The following is a 22,668-nucleotide window of genomic DNA, read 5'->3' as shown; positions in this document are numbered from 1 at the left end:
TTTACTAGAAATGTGATGCAATGTGAGTGATTGGGGGAAGGGACATGATCCACTGCAAAGGGACACTTCAACCATCAGATGCACTTTAATGCATATAATAGCTGAGTGGCCCCTTTTCATTGTCATGGTATTCTCCTTTCAAACGCATGGGGTTAATTCAGCAAATCCCTCCATATGCATTGCATTTTTCTCTTTCCCCCCAGCTATTTGCAGTCCAGATATATGTTCAATCAAACACATCTGCTGCTGAATGTTATACTCACAACAAGTCAGCTCCCGCACTGACTCAGAGAAGGCTCCTAGGGGGTGGGACTAAAGGGACACCTGTGCACATGTGCAGAAAGTGTTCCTATTCATTTCAATTAAGTGAAACCTCAGACCATGAAGGGAGCATTCTTCTGAAACTCTGGAGCTGGAGCTTCTCCTTAATATATTACTTACAAAATACTTTCATATGAATTAGTTGTTCAGACAGCTGGAATGCCCCTTTAATAATTAAATTCCTTTATAATATGGTTGTTTAAAATCAACGCTAGGGATGCATTGTTTTCATTTTCAGTAAATATTGCTTTGTGAAAAATAATTTTGTGAAAATAATTATTAATATATCTTTTCATCACTGAACATAAATGACCCATGGAAATGATATGAAAGTTTAAGTGCTCAGGGTCATTGTCAGTCATAAATTTTTTTGAATGCGTATACAAATGTACTGTTTTATGTTTAATTTTTTAACTATTTTTTTTTATTCAGTATGTTGCATTAACATTTTTGCATTGTTAACTTAATTGTTTTTGATACATTCATTTTTTATATATATATATATATATATATAAAAAAGGATGGTAAAAGCCACATACTCAGCACTGCGGCACTAAATTAGCAATTAGGGTTAAGACTCTATAAACCTACAGAATTACTGTCTTGGGGCATATAAAAGTACTTTGTATATTCTTAGTCATTAGTCTATTTACGTTGGCTATACACAGATTAAAACATTGACCTAGATTCCTTTTGTAGACAAAATTTACTTTAAATGAGGATGTGATTTCATGTTATTTTGTATTCATTTATTTTTATTTTTTGTGTAAACATATGTATGGTTGTTATTTTTTTAACAACATTAAATAAAACTTTAAGAGTTAGATTTATTGGAACAGGACTGGAGCACTGAAACTGCTTGTGTTTCCAAAAAAACAGCAGAAAAAAATTAATTAGTTTATTGACTCGTCTATGATAGTAATTTTGTCTTGAAAAGTGCCATATCTTTTTAGGTTACATGGAATAAAATATTTATGATTTTTATTTCTTTATGTATTTATTAATTTTAAAATGTATCATTTTTTTGTCGGAATTATTAGTTTTTTTCCCCAGAAAAGTTACAAAAATAGGTTCTGGATTGAAATATTAAAATTTTAAAAATACATTAAGTATTGTAGAATTAGAAATAGTTATACATTGAGCCTCTGTAAGTATATGTTAATATTCATTTTAAAATACAATCCTTTCTATTTTTGATTAAGCATTAAATTAAGAATTAAATAATAAAATTGTTCAAATGTTATATTTAGCTTTTTCCTTTCTTTTTTCCCCCCTTTTTTCAGGTCAAGAAAATATAATCTTCAAGTGTCCCACAAATCACATGGCATGCATTGGAACGAAAACATGTATCCATTTCTCCAAACTTTGTAACAGCGTTTATGACTGTCCGGATGGATATGATGAAGGAGTCCATTGTCGAGGTAAGTTTAGTGGAGATGTTACATCATAAATTTGTTTGTGATTAAATATTAATCTTGACGGAACCAGTGCAGGAGAGAAAAAACGAATTTTGCCTTGATTGGCATACATCCTCTGATCCTTTATCAGAGCTCCGTATGCTTTTTTTATTGTTCATAAAAAAAAAAAGATGATGTTTGTCTGATCTACAAGAAACTTCAGGTCTTTAGCTCTCCTAACACATAGGTCTCTTGAACTTCTCCCTCATGCTAAAAGGGTTCTTTGGATAAAGAGTGAGTTGGCTTTGGTGGAGCATGAGCTAATTGGAGCCAAGGACCAAGTCAGGACGGCACATGAACCAGGTCAACTTATTCCGTGTGTGTTAAGAGAACCTTATAAGAACACATGGTCTTGTTTTATAAGCTTTAGAAACAGATCTCGGATTCTCTTATCATAAAGGAGAAAAGAGACATGTATCAGTGTTATCACATCAGTTGGTGGTATCCACATTCATGAGTACTAAGAGTTGATACATTAGGCACAGCCTATAAAATTCTGCTTGTCTAAGGAAACACTAACGCCGATATGTAATATATTAGCATATAATATAACTAAATCCTCAGGTTCTCATCTAATAAAATATCATTACAAGTCAACGCAGTTATGACTGACATTCTTTTAATTTGCCCAATTGAAGATGATTTACCATTTAACAACATCACATAATCCAGGGGCGTCCAACGTGCGGCCCTCCAGCTGCTGCAGGACTACATCTCTCATACTCCTCAGCCATCCTCTTAGCTGAGCATTATGGGAGATGTAGTCCTGCAGCAGCTGGAGGGCCGCACGCTGGACCCCCCTGACATAATCAGTGATGAGAAAGTATTTTTAATGGCACTCTAGATCTAAAATCTAAAGGTTTTTTTTTTTATTTTTTAATGAAATTCGGTGCTACTTGTATTTCACAAGATCTTTCTCTATCATTGTACCAAGATGATAATAAATATTTAAAGGTTTCGTTTGTTTTCATTTGTTTCGTTGGGGGGGTCTCTCCTTGTTTTCAGAGATTCTTACGAATTATGCCAGATTGGTTAAAAGTGAACTTCATATGAATCTGAATGCAGAAGTCTAACAGACACTATTAAAACATTCGAGTTTTTGCTTTTGGATCTAAAGTTAAATAAAAGCAAATATATATAAAGTATTCCTTCGGGAACTATGCTATCGATCTGGAAAGCGTGCAGAGTAACTAAACTGATAAAAATGATTGAAGGATTGGCATAGAAACAACTCGGGCAGACTCCCTGTATTAGAATTGCTCAAAGAGCCATGCAACATGATTGCTTTATACCAAATATATCCAAGATCAATACAATTAACTTGCAAAGGGACTTCTTATTCTATGAGCCAGGCAGTTAGCACCAGGTCATCAGCTATGATTAGTAGAAAGTACATTTCACCGGTAGTCATCCAATTGCCATTTACTTGTCAGGAAGAATTTTTTTTCTCTTTCTACACCTAATTGGCAAGTATCGAACTAAGGACTTTGTTTGTCTTTCTGCACATAAATATAAACCTACTTTCAGTAAATGCACTTTTTCTAGACGTAATCTAGCAGACATCGAGCTACGGAAGTATTATTGGCCGTAAGAAAAACTACACCATTAATTCAAGTATTAATATCTAATGGGTAAGTAATATAAGAAAGCAAATATCTTACAGGTACGCAGTTGCCTTAACCTTTCGACGACGAGGGATTTCTCTAAAATGAACCTTCTTTTCTTCAATTTGCACACAATGAGGTTATCAAAGAGTTTCCAACAAATTGTGTTTCCAACATGTCATTGACACACATTTCCGGTGTGGACAGGTTCTGGATTGAACCTTGCCGCCCCCCATCCATGCCCTTGCAATGCCAGACTAAATTTTACTGAAAATGAACAGAAATTGACACAATTGTTCCCCTTAAACCAAATTTGATACCCCTGTTCTCATAATCAGTAGCTAAAATTATCATTATCTAATTATAGAGTTATTAATTAGCAATTTTTGTTGAAATATCAGTACAGTCGGACATTGTTACTAGTCACCAAACACACAAATAGTGAAAAAATATTTGACATTTATACAAAACATTTTAACAAGTCAAGATAGAAAAATGTATATTACATGATGAACAAAACTTGGATGGGTAACACATTTTGTAATCTCAGTAGGTTGTTCAAATAATATGTTTCCTGCAACTAAGTTGCCATATTTTGATCACTCTCGCTGAGTTTCCCCCGGCATCTGTAAGCAACGCAACAAACAAAAATTCTGCTTGAGTCTAAAGTAATTCTTTTTTTAGTTAACACAAGAAAAAACAGAAGATTTCCAGTAGCTAGGAATTTTTTTTTTCTAATTAGTCAACCATTAGTGGGGAAAAAAAACAGAATTTTCAAAACATTTACATTTTGTCGTCATGCCATGTCCTAGGAAAACAATATTTCTATGTGTCGGCTATTGAACACACAAGTTGACGTCCATCCGAACATCAGCCATTTTGAATAAAAGGAATTATTTTGGTGAGAAACAACAAAGTGTTAAAGATCAATTATACATAATTTGACTTGAGTCTGTTTCAACTTTAAAATTAAAATTGTTAATATTAACTTTTATGTCTAATGAAACATTGCGGGGAGGGGTACAGAGAACAACAGATGGACAGACATGCATTTGGCTCGCGTATATGTAGAGAAAAAAAAAAGAAAACTGCTGCGACTTTTGCTGAAATCATCCTTCCAGCTACTGATATTTGCTATAATCAGATGTAATTATTCCAGGCTTAATTAGCTGATATTGGCAACAAAAGCTATTTAGAAAGCTATGTGTTTGTGTTTTTTTTTATCTGTCTTTCGAAGAGTTAACCAGGTCATGCTATATAATATCTTAATTTAGTAACGCCACAAATGCAACGCATCCAGCTCAGTAATGACTCCAGCCATATGTTAAGTAAAAGATTCCTGCCAAATCATGGCTATTGCAAACTCAAGTGTCAATGTATCTTCTTGCGCATTTTCTGCTTATATTTCACCGAGAGTCCTCTTTTTTTTTTTTTCTGTTTGGAGGAAACTACTGTTCAATTATTATAGAGTCTGAAATATGGAAGCAGTATATTTTAGAAAGTAATAACTGTATTATGCATCAATGCAAAGCTATTCAAGATGGCAATTGTATGACATATAGCACATAACGCAATGAGAAATACTTTGAAGCCATTCTCGGTTCTAAAAAAAAATCACTTGTGTTTGTACATACGCTTTTATCAGAAGTGATTTCTCAAAGCTACGCAAATTTGATAATGTGATCTGATAAATGATTACGTCCATTTAAATGGGATACAGTTAACAAATATAAAAAAAGGGTTGTCTATTTAGTTGTAAAAGCCAGATATCACGATTATTTAATACACTGACCGTGAATCCGTGATGATACGCACAATACAGAATATGTTTTGAGCTTTATGTTACCAGCTGAAGTGCACATTAATAGCTTTGCATTGGCTACTAACATCTCGAGTAATTATAAGGAAAAGCTGGCAGTGCCCTATTTGCCTTCTGAGTGTCCCCTGGGACAAAAAGTCACTTGATCTCCAAGAGCTTTTTTATTTTATATTTTTTAAGGTAATTCTTAGGTATAAATGGATGAGCAAAAAAAATGGCAATATATTTGTCAGTTATGTTTGGGCAGATAATGGTGTATATGTAGGGCTGAAGATATTCTCCTTTTGCCTTCAACAGTGTACTTGCATCTGCTTTAATTATTATTTTATTATTATTATTATTATTATTATTATTATTATTATTTATTGATTTATATGGCACCATCAAATTCCACAGCATTTTATTGAAACTTCTAACTTGTAGGTTGATAAGAAGGAACATAAATGTTAATACTGTTGGTCACAAGTTATGAAGTTACAAAGCTAAGGAGCTTCTTCTGCTTCTAGATGAAATGCAGCGGAGATTTTCATACCATTGAGGCATCCAAACTTAATACATCCAGGCAAACTCTGGTAGATGGATAGGTTACAATGAAGACGGTAATATGACCATCGCTCAAGCATAAAAGATTACACTTAAGCCGAAGTGGCAATGTGTTATGTTTACCAGTCAGCTAAGGACATGGATAACACTAAAGACGTACATGCTTGGCCAATGTAGCCCATGGGATAAAGCTATGTACAGTAGTGCTCCCTTGTTAATAGTTTTCATTAAGAAAAAAAAATTATCGCATTCTTCCAGTACTTTCCATCAGAATGGAACATGCTGCTTTTTTTGTAAACACCAAACCCTTTTAAATTTACAAGAATAATACAACGGAATGCGCAGTTATTATTTCTGTGCTTAATGATTTTCACTATAAAAGTTCCCACTGGGTTGAGTTTTTTTTCATTTCCTATTCAACATTTTTCATAGAAAAAATATATTGGGTCCCTAATTCATTTCATTCCTGGAGTAAATCCAAATGAAGGATTTCATTCATTCTATCATTCCTTTAACATAATTGCCTTTAAAAACAAACAAACAACTGAAATATCCTATAGTGTGTTCAACAGATGTAGTAAATATTTAGGTTTGGGAAGTTGTTGTATTATTATTTAAATATTATTGTAAAATAGCCATTTTAAAGAATTATCATTTAAGTAAAAAATAATTGCCTGTAGCAAATTGTATGTTTGTTTTAGTTAATAAAATGACAATAATAATAATAATAATATATTTCATAATATATTTTTTAAATGTCCTAATGAGGAAAAGGGCATTTTTTCCTAATAAACCAAAAATTGCATGTCTTAAGGGTTCCAGCTACTTGTTACTGAGCACAGTTTATGTTGCTGAATGTATGATACACAGTGCAGCTGTGGGTGAAGTTAGGTGAGAAAGTAATGTGTTTTGTAATATTTATGAGTGTTGTGTGATAAGAAACTTATATTTTAGAAAGGAAAAGGGGCATAATGTGTAAACACTTGAAGGGATAGTTCCCAGGAAAAAAATATGTATTCTTTTGGGTATAAACCCCAGAGCTGTACACAGTAATGCATTAAAAAAAACCTGGTTTTATCTTGTTTTGTCCTAATAAACTCCCTTTATCTGCAGACCTGGAGTCCGCCATTGTTGTCAGTGATATTTGGGTGACTTTTCTTCAAACACCACACTGAGCTGATTCTTTATGACAATGCTAATAAAATCCCTCCCTCCATAGACTTTCATTAGCCAAGGAGTCCACCTGTATGATTAAGACTGAGCCATTCTATTGTTTCCCACAGGCGGTATGATTAGGAGTCGGGGTGTTTGTCTAGTAGATTGAGGCTCAGATAACGGAACGACAGAAAAACAGTGGAAGCTCCCCTTTACTTTTATTTAAACTTTGTGAGAATCAAGGCATTTTGTAACGTGTAATAGTTATCTTAGCAGGGATTCCATTGTGTAAGTATCAAGGCTGAGAGCTGCCATTTTGAATTTCTAATATCACAGCAGGATTTCGAACGAAAAGGTAGACAGAAAGGTGCATTACCTAAAGTGACAGCTCAGAGCGATGACAGCTAAGTGCAAATGGATCGAGCTATCACTGACTTTACTTATTAAAAGGAACAAAAATGCCCTCAAAAAGTGCAGTTTTGGCAAGATTCATTACCGTCTCACCACAAAACCCCTTTCTCACTGGAATAATGTATGTTGTAACATAATCTTCAAAATATCAATTTTTTAATTGCTTCCTCATCATGGATTGTAGAGTAGGGGCAAAAAAGGGGACAAAAAAGCTGAGTAATTGTAAAACAAAAATACATTTCCACTTAAACCAATTTTATGTTCCCATTCCCACTGCCCATTCTGTAACTGTACTTTTGTAGTCTTATTAATATGAGTACTTGAGACCCTAGTTAAACCTTATGTCCAGTACACCAGACAGTAGGGGGTTAAATTAGCTGGTGCCACCAGGGTAATGAGCTCAAAGTCGGGAAGAGTGAAAATTCCTAATTATACCGATTGCGGAGAAAATATCGAGCTGCTATTGCCTAAACCGGTTATTTATGGTTTATGCATTTTTCTAAAATTGGAAATAAACAAAAGAACTTCAGAAGTGTCAGTTCGTACTTTAATGCAGACCCCTTGGGTGTTCTCTGCACCGAGAGCTACTTTCATAAACACCTCTGACAGCGCTATCACTTATTGCTTCCACCCCTCTTAACACAAATTCATTCATGCGCAACCTCGCTGTATTACGCAGCTTGTGAAAAGCCCATAGAAAGCAAACTTTCTGGCAGACAGCTGTTTTGACTTTACCGACTCTCAGCATGGGGCTGGATCAATGCCTAGAAATATATACACTACATATCTTTGAGCAAGGGAGCTCATCTTCACATGGTGTAAAATACACTAAAAAAATACCGAATGGGCCTCTTATCTCCGAACACAAAACATTATATATTGTTTGGATGAAAGCCAATCAAGGTTAGTAAAAATAAGAGAACAACAAGAATAAGAACATCTTGAGAAATTTTTTTTTTGTGAACATAATCCTGGAATTGAGAGAGGTCATGGAGGTCTTTGTAGGGATCACTACGCCCACCCACGCTTTGAACAACTTTATTTATAGGAAAGGGGTGGGTCTTATATGTAGCTCCACCCACACCAGCCTAAAGGGCCATTGGAACACAGGAGTGATGGGAGTGACAAAGGGCCATTGGAACACAGGAGTGATGGGAGTGACAAAGGGCCTCTGTGCACCTATGAAGAAATTCCATTTCCAGCTAGAATAGTCATTTACAACATTAACCCCGTCTGCGCTGGATTTCTGATCCATTTCATGTTATTTAAATTTTTGTTTTTCTATCAAAAACAAGGACCCCCAATTGTTTTCCTCCATATTGTATTCCAATATTGACATGCCAATTATTATTATTATTAATAATAATAATTTTACATTTGATATTATAATATGTAACCTTACATGTACTGTAAGTGTTTTCAGAAGACGTTTGTCTCGTACAGAGAAGTAAATTAGTCTTTAAGTCAAATCTCTAAGCTCTTGGATCAGAAGAAGCTGTGATCTCGGAGAAAAAGAAGTCCTTTCTAATACTCAGATCTCTTTGATATATATTTAGCTGTAAACATGTTGACTACATAAAACATAAAGATTAAAACTTTGTGAAAATGGGTTAGTTCAGTGCGTTCACATCAAATGGGGATTAGAAAAAATGTCAAATATTAATTGCAATTTTAATCTTTTTGCGATTAGTTTGTAACAAGTTTGTGCTGCCTACAACAATCCAACATCCAAAAATGCAACAATTAAATATATTTTATATATATATAGATATGGATGTGTATATTTGTATATTTATATAAACTGTATGTATAAAAAATAATTTATATAAATATATATATATATATAAATATATATAAATATAAAATGTACCAGTGAATGTTTAAAATGATCTGCTTGAAAACCTATATGCTATCATGTAGAATTGTCTGAGTCTCTGAAGGTGAATATATAATTGATATTTAAATTTAGCGATAGCCTTCTCCTTAATGTCAGCTTCATATTGCTTACCGTAGCTGGACATAATGATGGTATTGATCAGAAAGTTTGAATTCTAATAAACCGATACTAAAGTACGCTGTGCCCTTTTATTTTGCAGCTGTGTAACTTTCTGATACATCATAGAAGTGATTGATGACATTCTATCGTGAATTTTAAACAGATTTTTATAATCCGCCAAAGAATTTCAGGAGTGCTAAGTACCCTTAGAAGTTATTTCATGCTATGGACCATATTTACCAAGACATGTTTAAAAAGAAAAATTAAACAAAAAATGTTGTTTTCAAGAAGAATTATATAAGATTGTATGTTAAACTCAAGGTGACTTTTTTACATTCTGATACATAGGGCATTTCCTTGGAGACCGGAAATCCTAAGTATGCAGTTGGCTTAAAGTTAACCAAATAGTCTTACAGTTTAAAAAAAATAATGGATGGGGTAGAAATCCAGGAGGATACATGCTGCTTTAGCAGGGCGTAGTCTGCTAGGGCTCTTTTGTTTAAAGTTACATGGGCTGGATTTCTTGGACTGGAGGACAGGTTGGAAGTGGGAGAGCTCCAGTCCACACCTCTAGTCCACTACGGGTTTTCCTTACTCCCAGGAGTCCTCAGGTGAGGCTTCCTATGCTTATTACTGGGGAGGAAGCCTTAAAGGAGAGGGCTGTTAGGTTTGCAGGAGATAGGAGAGACTGAGTCAAGGAGCAGGTACAGCCAGCGCTGCAGCCCGCGCGGTATGAAGCTTTCCCTATGGACAACTTGTTATTTTGCTTGGTGCCAGACCTTAGGCTTGTAGTGGGATAGTGAGGTATCCTGATGTTTAGTTAGAGCCGGACAGGCTTATAGTATGTTTTGTTTGCAAGGTGCTCTGTGCCTAAATCATTTAAATAAACCCCCTCTTGAACTTTTGAAACCTGCTGCCTGTGTGAATACTGTCATTGCCGCCCCATGTGTGAGCTTTTCCCTACAATATATATATATACATATATAATATATATATATATATATATATATATATATATTCCTGTATTCAAATCATCTATTCTAATTTAGATGTAACATAAGGAAGTTTTACTTTACTGAGAGGGTGGTGGATAAATGGAACAGTCACCCAGCAGAAGCGGTAGAAGCTAATATAGTGATGGAGTTTACACATGCATGGGATAAGCATATGGCTCCTGAATCTAAGACGAGACCAACGACTGATTAAAGTTTGAGTATTTACTGCAGGAAAACAAGCAGACCAGATGGGCCGAATGAGTCTACTATTAAATGTTATGTTTCTATATTTCTAGCAAAATAGTAGAGACTACCCTTAATGGAACCAAAATTGTATCTAACAAATAGACTAAACTATGGCAGCAAAAAGACACAAAGACATTTTAGGCCCTCAGCCAATAGCAGGTGCGAGGAATCAGCAATGTCACAGTATCTGCCCAGAAATTAACTCGAATGAAATGAAGTCGATTCATTGACATTAGAGGAAAAACATCCAAGGCTGATTATAAACAGCTTACGGGACAAAATGGCTTTAGCAAAGCTATATGATTACATAAATATGGCATAAAAGTAATTGCGGTTTTCCATGGATTCAGCCTCATTCCAAAGTACATGCAGTAACTGGACCTCTTTTATTGTATCAGACAGTTAGTGTTGCCATCAACAATAAAGGACAACGTTGATGTCATCGCCTGGCCGATGACTTGATTTCTTGTAGAAATTCTGGACAAATGATGGATAAATTCAGTGGAAATGCGTACAAATTGACTGGTCAGAAATTGGTCACCAGAGCAACCAGTAGAGTGTTCTTGTTGGTTTGGGCCATTCCATTGGCTTTTATGGTGATAAGATAACTCTCAGAAACTTTGGTTCTAAATAAATAAAAATATTAACAGCCCACACTGCTTTATATTAGCCCTAGGGTAAATTTGTTTACCGTGCCTTAGCTACCATAAAACGATCATGGATATTCAGTTAGATGCCAACAATCCCGCAACATTTAGTGCAGGGTCGTCCAACATGCGGCCCTCCAGCTGCTGCAGGACTACATCTCCCATAATGCTCTTTCAGATAAGGGGCTGGCTGAGGAGTATGGGAGATGTAGTCCTGCAGCAGCTGGAGGGCCGCACATTAGAATTTTGATATATATTTTAACATCATTTAAAATGTTCTCTTGTTTGCCGCATGAGAACACATGCATGAGAATCCATAATTATAAAAACTATTTTTTATTTTTTTTTAACATGTGATATGAAATTAACTAACAATGCAAACTTTTAATAGTTTCTTGATTCATTTTACGTACCAATGATCCAGAGATCAACGTACCGTATTTTTACAATGATCACGTCTTGGCACCTTTCAAGTCTATTGAAGTGTAAGTGTTAGGTATTACTTATGCTTTCTTGAACCAAGTTAGCATTGTATTATCTACAATATAAGAGCATATTTGTTAAATTATCTAAATGCAATCCTTAATTTCTATGCTTTTTTTTCGTTACGCCATGTGAATTTGTTGCTGTAATTTTGGTAAACTCTGGATATCTGAATAAAATTAAGCCTTCTTTAATTATTATGGCAGGACGCAAAAATAGAATTTGTGCATTTGTTGAAGGGTTTAATTACATTTATGCGGTTAGTATTGCTAAATAAATTTTAGCTTTTCCTAATTTAAGCACCAGGTAATTGAGGAGAAATCATTAACCTTTATCATGCATTTATAGATGGAATGATTATTCCATTTTCAGGGATCTAAGATGCCGGTAATGTGTAGAGTAATTATGAAACAAATTAATTTCTAAACTGAGTTGAAATTATGTGTATAGCGATTGTGTTGTTGTGTTTTTTAGGTAGAAACATATGATTTTGGTGTGTATTATAAAATTCTGCAAAAAAAGGAAAACCTGCCAGCTGTTCCAGGGAATTATGTTTTCTATATGATAGTATACAAAAGGTTTTCTTATATGTATAATTCTGCCTTTTTCATTTTATTATACTTTCTCAGAGGTTAGAGCTAAGGACACACACTACAGACATGATGGTATAGTATTTTTGCACAAAGGATGGGAACATTCTTTTTATTTAATGATTTTTTTTTTTTAATATTGTGTACTTCAGGGGTGATTTTGTAAGTTTCAGTTGAGGGGATGCGAGTTGCCATTTAACTTGCATGCCCTTGCATGCCATCACCTGAAACTCGCAAAATGTAAAGTTGCATATCTATGCATACAACTGCAACTTTAGAGATGAAATGTGACATGAGTCAAGTCGAGTCTTATAAGTTAATAAACCCCAAAGAAACAGACAGGTCAGAAAACACAAGGTGTGATCTGAAGAAAATCAGTATCAAATCTGATGTCATTAATTCCTAGAGGATTATTCTCAATACATGCAGACTTGATTTCTTGCTAAATCTATGACAAGATACTGAATAGCAACGCTCTTGTAGAGTGAAATGGGAAAATAGATAAATCACATAGATATTTGGACCACATTGGTAAAACTTAGCGTTATTGTTTTATATGGGAGGATAACTATTCAGTACCTTGGGATATCTCAAGCAAGGAATCCAGCCTATATTGTCTTCAAAAGTATAACATGAACAGTAAAAGTAGACTCTTCTTCTTCATCCTTCACAGCTAACCCCCTTCTGCTTTAGTTCAGTTAGCAAACAGAAAAACCTATTAGAAAATTCTAACAAAGTTTTGCAAAATGTTTGAAAAAAAAAGCAAATCAGGAGGCTCAAAGCAGATGTCTTCCTAGAGGTCTAGCAGATAGGGCCTGGCGTATAAACAGTAGGATTCTAGTACAAATAGTAGTCCATTTGTAACAAAAATTATTATACTCAATATGTTAATAGCTTATATTAGATTTATATATATATTTATATGTTTTGCAAATGTTTATTCAGACAAATATAATGTGGAGGTCCCAATCCATGATAATTCCCATTCACTTAATTTCTTCTCCAGGGATCTTAATTGTACCTGCCTATTTAAATTCATACTAAATTTAGTATCTAATTATAAACTACTTATTAGACATTTCCCTGCAATGGATTTGTGATCAAAGAATACCCAGAAGATAAGATGTCCCTTCAAAGATACTCACTCGCACCTCATCACCTTGCCTGCAGGTTTCCCTTTAAGAAGCTAATTGTGGATTGGAGTCCTTCATATCTTCAAAGCTACCTATTCATCTTCACCTCTATTCATTTAAACTCTTAACTCTCAAATGCTGGTGACCTGCTCTTCATGACACATCCTTACTCTGTACTGGGCACTCTTAAAGCTTTTAACAAAAGTAACAAACGCACATTATGAAGTAGACTTTTTTTCCCCCCTTCTAGCCATTTTTAATGAAGCAGTGAAAGGCAATTATGCCTCTTGGTAATTACTGTCTCTATTATATCTTCTATAGCCCGTTGATAATTGGCCACATTGAAATATAAGTGAGTTGGCAGCATTCTATGTTGTATTTATATGTAATAGAGCCATATTATATAATTGAATAAATAACAATATGTAACTACATGTATCTATCAAACACAATGAAAAATAAGTAAAAAATCTATGAGTGTGGCATTGACTTCCTTATGGTATAGTTGTATAGTTTGCATTGTGGAATGAAGGACACTTTTTGATTTGGCTCATGCTCCTTTACTTTCCTTTAGCAGGAGCAAGCTGAGACAAGCCAGTTATGAGGTTTGAACCATGAGTCCACTTTGACCTGACTGCCTATACTTGACTGACCTAAACTCACTCTAGTTCCTCTGCTCCTCTGTTGTATTAGAAGGGCTTAGGAGTTAGTTTTCCTTTTGATCCACTAATGAGACCTCTTCCTACACAACTGGTGTCCTTCGGACCTTTCCTACTGCTAAATAATCCAAAAATATATGAAATTACTATAGCCCAGAAACTCACACAGAACTCTGTAGGCTTCACTGGAGAACACCGATGAATAGCGCAGAATGATGAGAAGGCGACACGATGTTGATTGAGGATAGGTCATATGTTAGGCAGCATAGAGTTTGGTATAATATTAAATAAATGCTGTTGTTGGAGTCGTTTGCCTTCTTCTACTGTTACTCTTGGGAAAGCATTAACAAGTGGGCAGAAAGAGGAGTCACAGGGCTCAAAGTATATGTTAGTGGAAACGCAACTGCGAAATTGTTCCTTGGGTAGAAAGTGTTACTTTAAGCCTGTTTTTAGAGATTTATTTTGTATATAAACGATGACGCCGACAGAACAAGCCTGAGATGTTTTTTTTTTCAGAATTTTGAGTGATATTCAATGCATGTTGGTCAAGAGTTCTCCACGCGTTTGTGACGAATACCTTACCTAATGTACAGTATGTCAGTGCTAGTGATTTATTGTATTGAGAACATTATATCCGTCACTTAGGTTCCAAAAAACACACGCGTTTATTGCAAAAAATTATTCATTCTGAAGAATATCTCAGTAATTAAAAAAGTTCTAATCTAGCATAAAAACAAGGATAAATGCAACTGAAATTTAGAGTGTTTTATATGACAGGCATAAATCTGGAATTATGTCTTGCATAAGCCTATCATTTGTATTCATATTAGTCATTTACAATTTCCAAGAGTGTTGCTGATAAAGAAGATCCTACCTAATAAAAACAAATGCGGTTTCTATCAGGGCGGATCTGAGCTTCGCACAAAGGATTATTATCTCCGAAAAACTCATTAACTTTTTATGAGGAGAAAGCATTCATTCTGAAAACGTGTAAATCCTTCACTCTATCTATCTATCTATCTATCTATCTATCTATCTATTCATCCACCTATCTATTCATCCACCCATCTATCTATCTATCTATCTATCTATCTATCTATCTATCTATCTATCTATTCATCCACCTATCTATTCATCCACCCATCTATCTATCTATCTATCTATCTATCTATCTATCTATCTATCTATCTATCTATCTATCCGTCTATCTATCTATTCATCCACCCATCTATCTATTCATCCACCCATCTATCTACCTAATCTATCTACCTAATCTATTTATCTATCCATCCATTCATCCACCCATCTATCCATCCTTTGATTATATGAATATAATGTTACAGAAAATGTCAACATGTTTTTCATAAGAAAAGGGGAAAAAAAGAATATGACCACGGGAAAGAAAATATGTCCGAACAGAAGTAATCCTTGAATAAAGAGAAGGTGTATACTTATCTATGCCGCACATATCTCAAAGTCTCAAACCATGTTATAAATGTCACTCCAGTTTATGATTTGCGTTTATACTGCTTTCCAGGAGGATATGAAAGAGAAAGGGCATTGAATTAATTAGTGTGGCCGGAGCCTTCTGTGGCTAAAAGTAGCAGACTGACATTACCACGCAAGTCTAAGGAGGAAAAGGCAGACATTGGGGATGCGTTTCACGGATCTGTAATATATTCGATTATTCAAAGGATGTTCCTGTAATTTAACAGTGTTTGATGTCAGATTATTTTGCTCTCCCACGAAACATATGGAGATATATATATATATGTGTGTATATATGTGTGTGTGTGTGTGTATGTGTGCATGTGTGTTCTAGTGTAGCTACGTATTTGCCATTAAAAATAAATAATATAAGATAATATATACATGTAAGGTATATAACAGCCAAATCTCACACCTTGCTAGGCAAATTACCAACGAGAGTGGTTTTATTGATGTTTTATCTTTTCATGCGAAAAGCCATTTTTACATATGGGACTGTATATTAGGTTACACGAGGGCACATGAAAAGGGACCTATCATAGAATAATGGGGGTAACCTTGTGCTACCTTTTCTTCTGATCACTCAAACAAGATTTTTTTGGTTTTCTAAGTAAAAAAAAAAAAAAAGCAAAAAACTACCCTTACGAAAAATTACTGCAGTTTTTTCTGAAATAATACTGCAGTTTTTTGGACATGAAAAAACTGCAATACTGCACTTTTACTGCAGTATTACTGCACATTTACTGCATTTGTACTTCACTGTACTGCAGTTTTACTTCACATTTACTGCACTTTTTTTTTATATTGCAAACCTACAGTTGTGCTTCAATGTACCGCAGCTTTATTGCATTTGTACTTCCGTACAAAAATAACTACAGTAAAACTGCAGTACAGTGAAGTACAAATGCAGTAAAACTGCAGTAAATGTGCAGTAATACTGCAGTAAAAGTGCAGTATTGCAGTTTTTTCATGTCCAAAAAACTGCAGTATTACTTCAGAAAAACTGCAGTAATTTTTTCGTAAGGGTATAAAACATGTTATCTTAACTCAAGAAAAAAACCAACCATGCACCCAAAATTGTAATTGTGAAATGCTATATCTCGGGCGGGATTCCGTTTTGTAATACATTTTATTTTAATACTTAGGTTATTTAAGTAAAACTGGAGAGAAAAAAGTTTACTTGTCAGTTTGTTCATTATTCCTTCGGCTACTAAACACCTCTTCCTTCCGTGACATTGTGGTTATTTTAAAACAGTTGTGAGAATAAAGTACAAATTGTTACGTACAACACCGTGTCAGTTGTATGATAAAGGTGAATCAATAATAAAAAAGTTGTCTCAGCACTTTCTTTTATAAGTACAATAACAGTTATTAGAAAAGCCACGAGAGAGACGTACAATTATTGAGAGACGACAGCACAATGCAGTTAAAACGCACAAAAGGCCTTATGTTATGCCCAAGTTTTATGTCTGTCACATGCTTTAATACATCACAATTATATAACAGAGTAACACCGGCTGTTTGTAGTGATAAAAAAACTCCATTCTTAGGTAGGGCCTCCAGACAAAAGATGGTCCGGAGTGGCTTGGAAGACGTTGAAGTACCTTTTTTGTAATAAAATACAATAAAAGTGATGTGATGCCCCCCTTGGCTGTCACATTGTTTTAAAATTACATGAAATATTGGAAATTCATAATATCCCGTGGTCCGAGTGAATCAGCTTTGTGATCGGCTTGTGAGCAGGGCAACTGTTTGATACGCACTGAGTATTTTTTCAAATATATTTATTCAAATCTGGCAAACTGAAACATTCAAACATAAAGAATGTCCTGAAAGTCTGTTAAAATGTTTCAATTTATTCAATCAATTGCAGTTCTAGATTGGAAATGTAAAGCAGTTTCACTGTGCTTAGTTAAATTTAAAAAAAAACACTCAAATTTCATGGTGACTCCCCCAAGATTATCATTAAAAAAGTGTTCCGTATTAAAAAAAATTTAAAAAAATTACAGTTTATACAAAGGTTTTGGGGCGGTAACTAATACGGAGAAAAAAAGGTTGTCGCACGAACCTTAACAAAATGTAAAAATATTTCAGGCTAAATAAAAACTGTTTATATTCACTAAATACGCCCTTTTCATTTTGAAGGTATGTGGTCTGTTTGGGTGTTTCTAAAGTCTGTTTGGGTCTTTCTAAAGAAATAACAATTTTAGCAAATTAGTATTCAAAATAACACGAAAGTTGGTAAAATCAAGCTCTTTAAATCAAAATTTTTATATAGACTGAATTCTTTCTCTGTGCTGACTAATGTTTGTAAATATTTTGTGAAAAATTAAAAAAATTGTGATTTTTCATGAATTTTCCATGTTAAAATGTGCCAGTTTAAAAAAAAAAAAAAATTAGCATTTTAAAGAAATTATCCAATATAAAACAAAAGCTGGTAAAATCAAAACGCTCAATAAGGATAGAAGGGTTTTCTTTTTCTATATGCCGTCCCTATGTAACAAAGACCCAGGCACAGAGAATAATATCAGACTTCACATATTAATCAGAAATGTTTTATGTTTCTTGCTGACTGTTCCGATGGTATTATATTTTCTCAAATATCGGACCATTCAAAAAACATAATTCAAAATGAAAACACTATAACTCTTATTTATGTTTTTTGCAATAAAAGAAAACTAAGCATGGGTAAGATTTAGCTGAGTTTCTGAATATAATTGCGCTCATTGTTTTCTACAATAATATATTTGTTTATTATTTTTTTTCATATGTCTTTATTCTTCTTTATGCAAGTTTATTTAAACTGGAAACCACCAAAGTGATACAAATAAAATATAAAATATTTAAGGATTTGGGAATGTATATTACAAGCAATAGCAAGTAATTTAGAACATAACCATCATGCGTGAGTCCTTTAAAAGTTTTTCTGTCTCAACTCACGGAATATTCTTTCGACTATCCACATAGTTCTTTATGTTGTACAATTGTACCTACTATGAGACTACATGCCTCAATTATTTTCATCATGACCATCTATTTACAAAGCTTCCTTTGTTGGCTTTTGAAATGCAATGTATGATTGTATAGAAACACCAAACATGTCAGCAGGGACAAAACATTATTTTTTAAAAAATAAAATATGAATATAAGCCCAAAAGTAAGCATGGCCAGAGACATTGGCCACCTGCTCACCTTACCAGAAGAGCCACCTTGCAACATTCCGCTTCCGAGAGTCACAAGGGAGCTGAGTTGGAGATCTGGTCTAAGAGTACAGAGCTTCATTGATTTTAAAGCCCCCCATGTGGCTGTCAGGGGAGATCAGGTCTCCTGAATTGCCGAATATATCAACAGCTCCCCAACAGGGATATTGGGGCAGCTACCCAAAACAGTGTCCCAAAATTGTGATTGCTCCATGAAAACCTGTGCTTTTGGGAGGTATGTACTAAGTCTATCTGAAATGAAAATGGCAAAAAAAACCAAAACATTGAAGTGCTTCTATTTTTAAAAAATATATCTCATTTTACTAATGTTATCCTGTATGACATAAGTAATATCATCAGGCTGTTTGAGCTTCCCATAGTTCACATTGGCACTGTTATATAGGCTTTAGTTTGCGAAGAAGTATGGGATTTCAACATGGCTGTGCTCTGCTCCTCACCATGTGAGTGCGGTAAACGGAAAACCTCATAATAAAAACATTCAGCACATAGATATGAGTCCAATTTAGCGGAGTATCCAGCACTGGGCTAGACCACTATGTGGTTGTTATGTGTAAGAAAAAATCCCGACTCATATCTACCTTTATCTCCTTTTGTGTTTCTGAGACTTTTTTTGTTCATTCTTCACTCTTTGAAGATTTGTTTTTATGCTTCAAGCAAAAAAGATTACAATACAGCCCGCAATCAGATTCTCTGACATCTAAAGCAGTGCTAGGTTTATGCTTTCCTTGTTCCTCTTCTTTGAAATGACGTGCCTAAAACCTACACTTTCTCAATTTGTTTTTCACAAAAAATGAAAGGCACTGTGACAAGGCACACTATATGTTATAGATATAGAATAGTGATATAATAATTTAATAATCATAAAATCATTTATTATAATAGAATATAGAAAACGCTTTTATCCTATGCTGTCTTTGCACCTTATGTGGCGGCTGTTGGCCTTAATGTGCCTGGGCCACTAGGTCATTCCCAGTCTGGCCCTGGGTACACACATGAATATAATACCATTTCAAACCAAAGTGTCTACAGTTTTTCAAGCTAACAGAGATATAAAGGTTAATTCAATTCTCAGCGTAATACAATGCAGTCATTATTACCGCAGTTTATTTCTAATATTAAATTAAATGAAAAGTGGCTGTAAATGTCATATGTAGAATTATTTACTTTGGGTAGAAAGAAATTATAACTGTTACAAAATGAAAATGCAGAAGCGTTAAAAAAAGTTCAAAAAACACATAGTCTATATTTCCATCGCATTGGGCTGTATTACAAAAAATTCAATCTCATATTTGAAATTACTCAGAAGAAAACACAAAATTGTTTTTCGTTTTTATTAGATATAGCGGGAACACTCATGCTAAAAACATTTCTAATTACTAAAAGAATTGTGTAAACCATTTAATGCCATTGGGTATATTACTACAGAGTGTGGAATTGCATGTTAGTGTTAGGAGAATATTATAAAATATTGTGGTTTTCATTAATTATATATATTATATATAACATTCATTCTACTTCCTTATTAATTTACGGTTTTGTTTAATATGGTTGCTTCCTATTAACATACCTGGGAACTCTCCAGGTTGGACCTGGAGTCTCCTGAAGTAGCACTACTTATCAGAGTCTCCAGGTCACGCTCCTCTTTCTCTGGGACAGTATGTCTAACCATGCCGACTCCCTGCTCAACCCCCCCCCCCCATGCCTAACCTATTTAATGCTATATTAGGCTATTTTATTTTTTTATTATTATTGAGGTTCTGTGCAATATTCTGTTTATGTCCCACCACGTCTCTCTAGAGGTTCTCAGAGTTCCACTCCTATCTGACTCCCTACCTTTTTAAAATCAGCACCCCCACTTCCACATATAATTTAAATACCTTTTCTCTACTCATCTTTCCTATTTCGATTACCCTTTACCAGTTAAGGTCCTCAGGAAACCAACACAATGCCTGGAGATGAAGGTATTGCTGTAGATGCCTTCCAGGTGGTCCTGCTTTTTGTGTTATAATTAACACATATGGATTTTGTGGTTTATTTCACAATGTACTTATTTGCAAACAAGTAGGTTAAGTAGGTTGAACTTAATGTGTGTATTAATTAGATTATATTATGAATAGTACAGCTTTGGTTTATTGAGACCTTGTAAAGCAAAGTTATATACTTCACGTTGGCAGGGAAAATGTATTGCCAGGGCTAGGAAAAGTAAAGGGAATATAAAAATAACGGCAAATAATTACATTGATCGTAGATACAGTTCAGTGAGCATATTAAAGAATAGTGACATAAGGAGAAATTGGACGAATAAAAGAAAGCAATTAAGTGTGCGTTGAGCGTCAACAAATATAAATAAAAATAGCATTACAGAAAAAAAACATGTAAGTCATATATCTGATGGAATAATAATCCTAGCATAGAATTCTAATTCTGGAGAAACACAGTCATTCTAATTTGAGGACCATTTGTAATTGTGTACATCGGGATGAGTGAGAGCAAAGTGCTACATGTTTTAAAGCAGAATGTCCTTAACTACTCCTGTAGCACATTGGTTTTCTTTTTTCTGTAATTAGATATACTAAAGTTCAAAGATAGTCTTGGCTTCTCTGAAAGAAGACAAATGTATTTCCTATGTTCGCGTTGGAATTTTTAGAAAATAGGTATAACCACAGCTGGTGACCCCAAGTGAAGAGCCGCTTCTCTTGGTCACAGCCTGGAGTCTCTGGGTCACGGAGGTGCCGTTTAGACATGATCACCACCATTCAAACACAAAGTATTTTTGGACCCACTTACATCACCGGCTTACCCAACGACACCTGGAAGTTCACCTATGGAGACACATTTCATTTTCTGGAACATTCTGGCTGTCACTATTGAGAAAATAGAGGCACATTGAACATTGGTCTGAAGGACCAACAGTGGTTGATCTACCTGTACTGCTCACAAATAATCTTTTTGGGGGAATGGATGCGTATCGATGTTGAGAAATGCTACTTTACAGACCCACATAGATTGTTTGCTATTGTTCTATTCTCTTGTTGCTTTTAAGTATTAATTATATAATTCAAAAAAAATCATATCCAAATATTTCTACAAAATGTGTTCACATTTTAGTGAATTATGTTTAAAAATAAATTTTTTGCATAGCAAATGTGTTTGACATGAGCTAAAATAATCCAGATCTATTTCGTCTTTGTAAATGGAACATTTAATATTTATTATGAATAAATCTGAACATTTAAAACACCCAAAAACTTATTTTCTTCTGTTGTAGAGGTAAGAGAAAGATTTGGGTAGGAAATTACACTTTCCCATGACTTGGTAGGTGACCTATTGATGGCTAAATGATTATATAATTTAGTATGAATCATAGGTAAATTCAGAAAAAAACAAATAATGATCTGATTTAGCAGGGCTGATCCCAACTAGGTTCTCCCGTGAGAAATGTTGAGATGGTCCAACATAAAAATACTTTCCTAATGTTGTACGTTGAAATCATGGAACAACACACTTAAATACACTGTTTTAACATATAATCATCTAAATGACAGTTTTATTTACTCTAGTGTCTGCATAATATTCATTTAGGTCAAAGTCTTGAGATGTCTCCATATTTCCCACTGTATCAATGAACTTAATCTCCACATCAGCACATTTTAATACTAAAGCTTTATAATTAAAATATGTGCTTCCATGTTGTCTACATTGCCTCCAAAAAAATATATTTATGTCTAAAAAAATCTGTATTTGGTGGGTGGTAAATTGCAGAACCGAATCATTAATGACCATTTCAGCCTAAAAATTCTCATATTAATTCCCAGTTATTGTGGGTGGCTGAAAACATTTAAGGGGCTTTAAAAATGTGATTAGAGAAAGTAGAAAAGCAGCATGGAGATTATTAATAAA

General features: G+C 34.3%; 1 protein-coding gene across 1 annotated transcript in view; it reads left to right on the top strand.

Moving 5' to 3' along the window:
• Positions 1-22,668, top strand: part of LOC149285175 (low-density lipoprotein receptor-related protein 1B-like) — a 366,729-nt gene that overhangs the window by 76,343 nt on the left and 267,718 nt on the right. The window contains exon 3 of the mRNA XM_089495720.1: positions 1,605-1,742. Coding sequence (XP_089351846.1) covers positions 1,605-1,742 — 138 coding nt within the window. The remainder of the gene's footprint in view (positions 1-1,604; positions 1,743-22,668) is intronic.

This window comes from Sceloporus occidentalis, unplaced genomic scaffold, assembly GCF_023333645.1.
Source record: "Sceloporus occidentalis isolate IW3139 unplaced genomic scaffold, rSceOcc1.0.p SCAF_83, whole genome shotgun sequence".
Lineage (NCBI taxonomy): Eukaryota > Metazoa > Chordata > Lepidosauria > Squamata > Phrynosomatidae > Sceloporus > Sceloporus occidentalis.
This window is presented reverse-complemented; position numbering and strand designations above follow the sequence as displayed.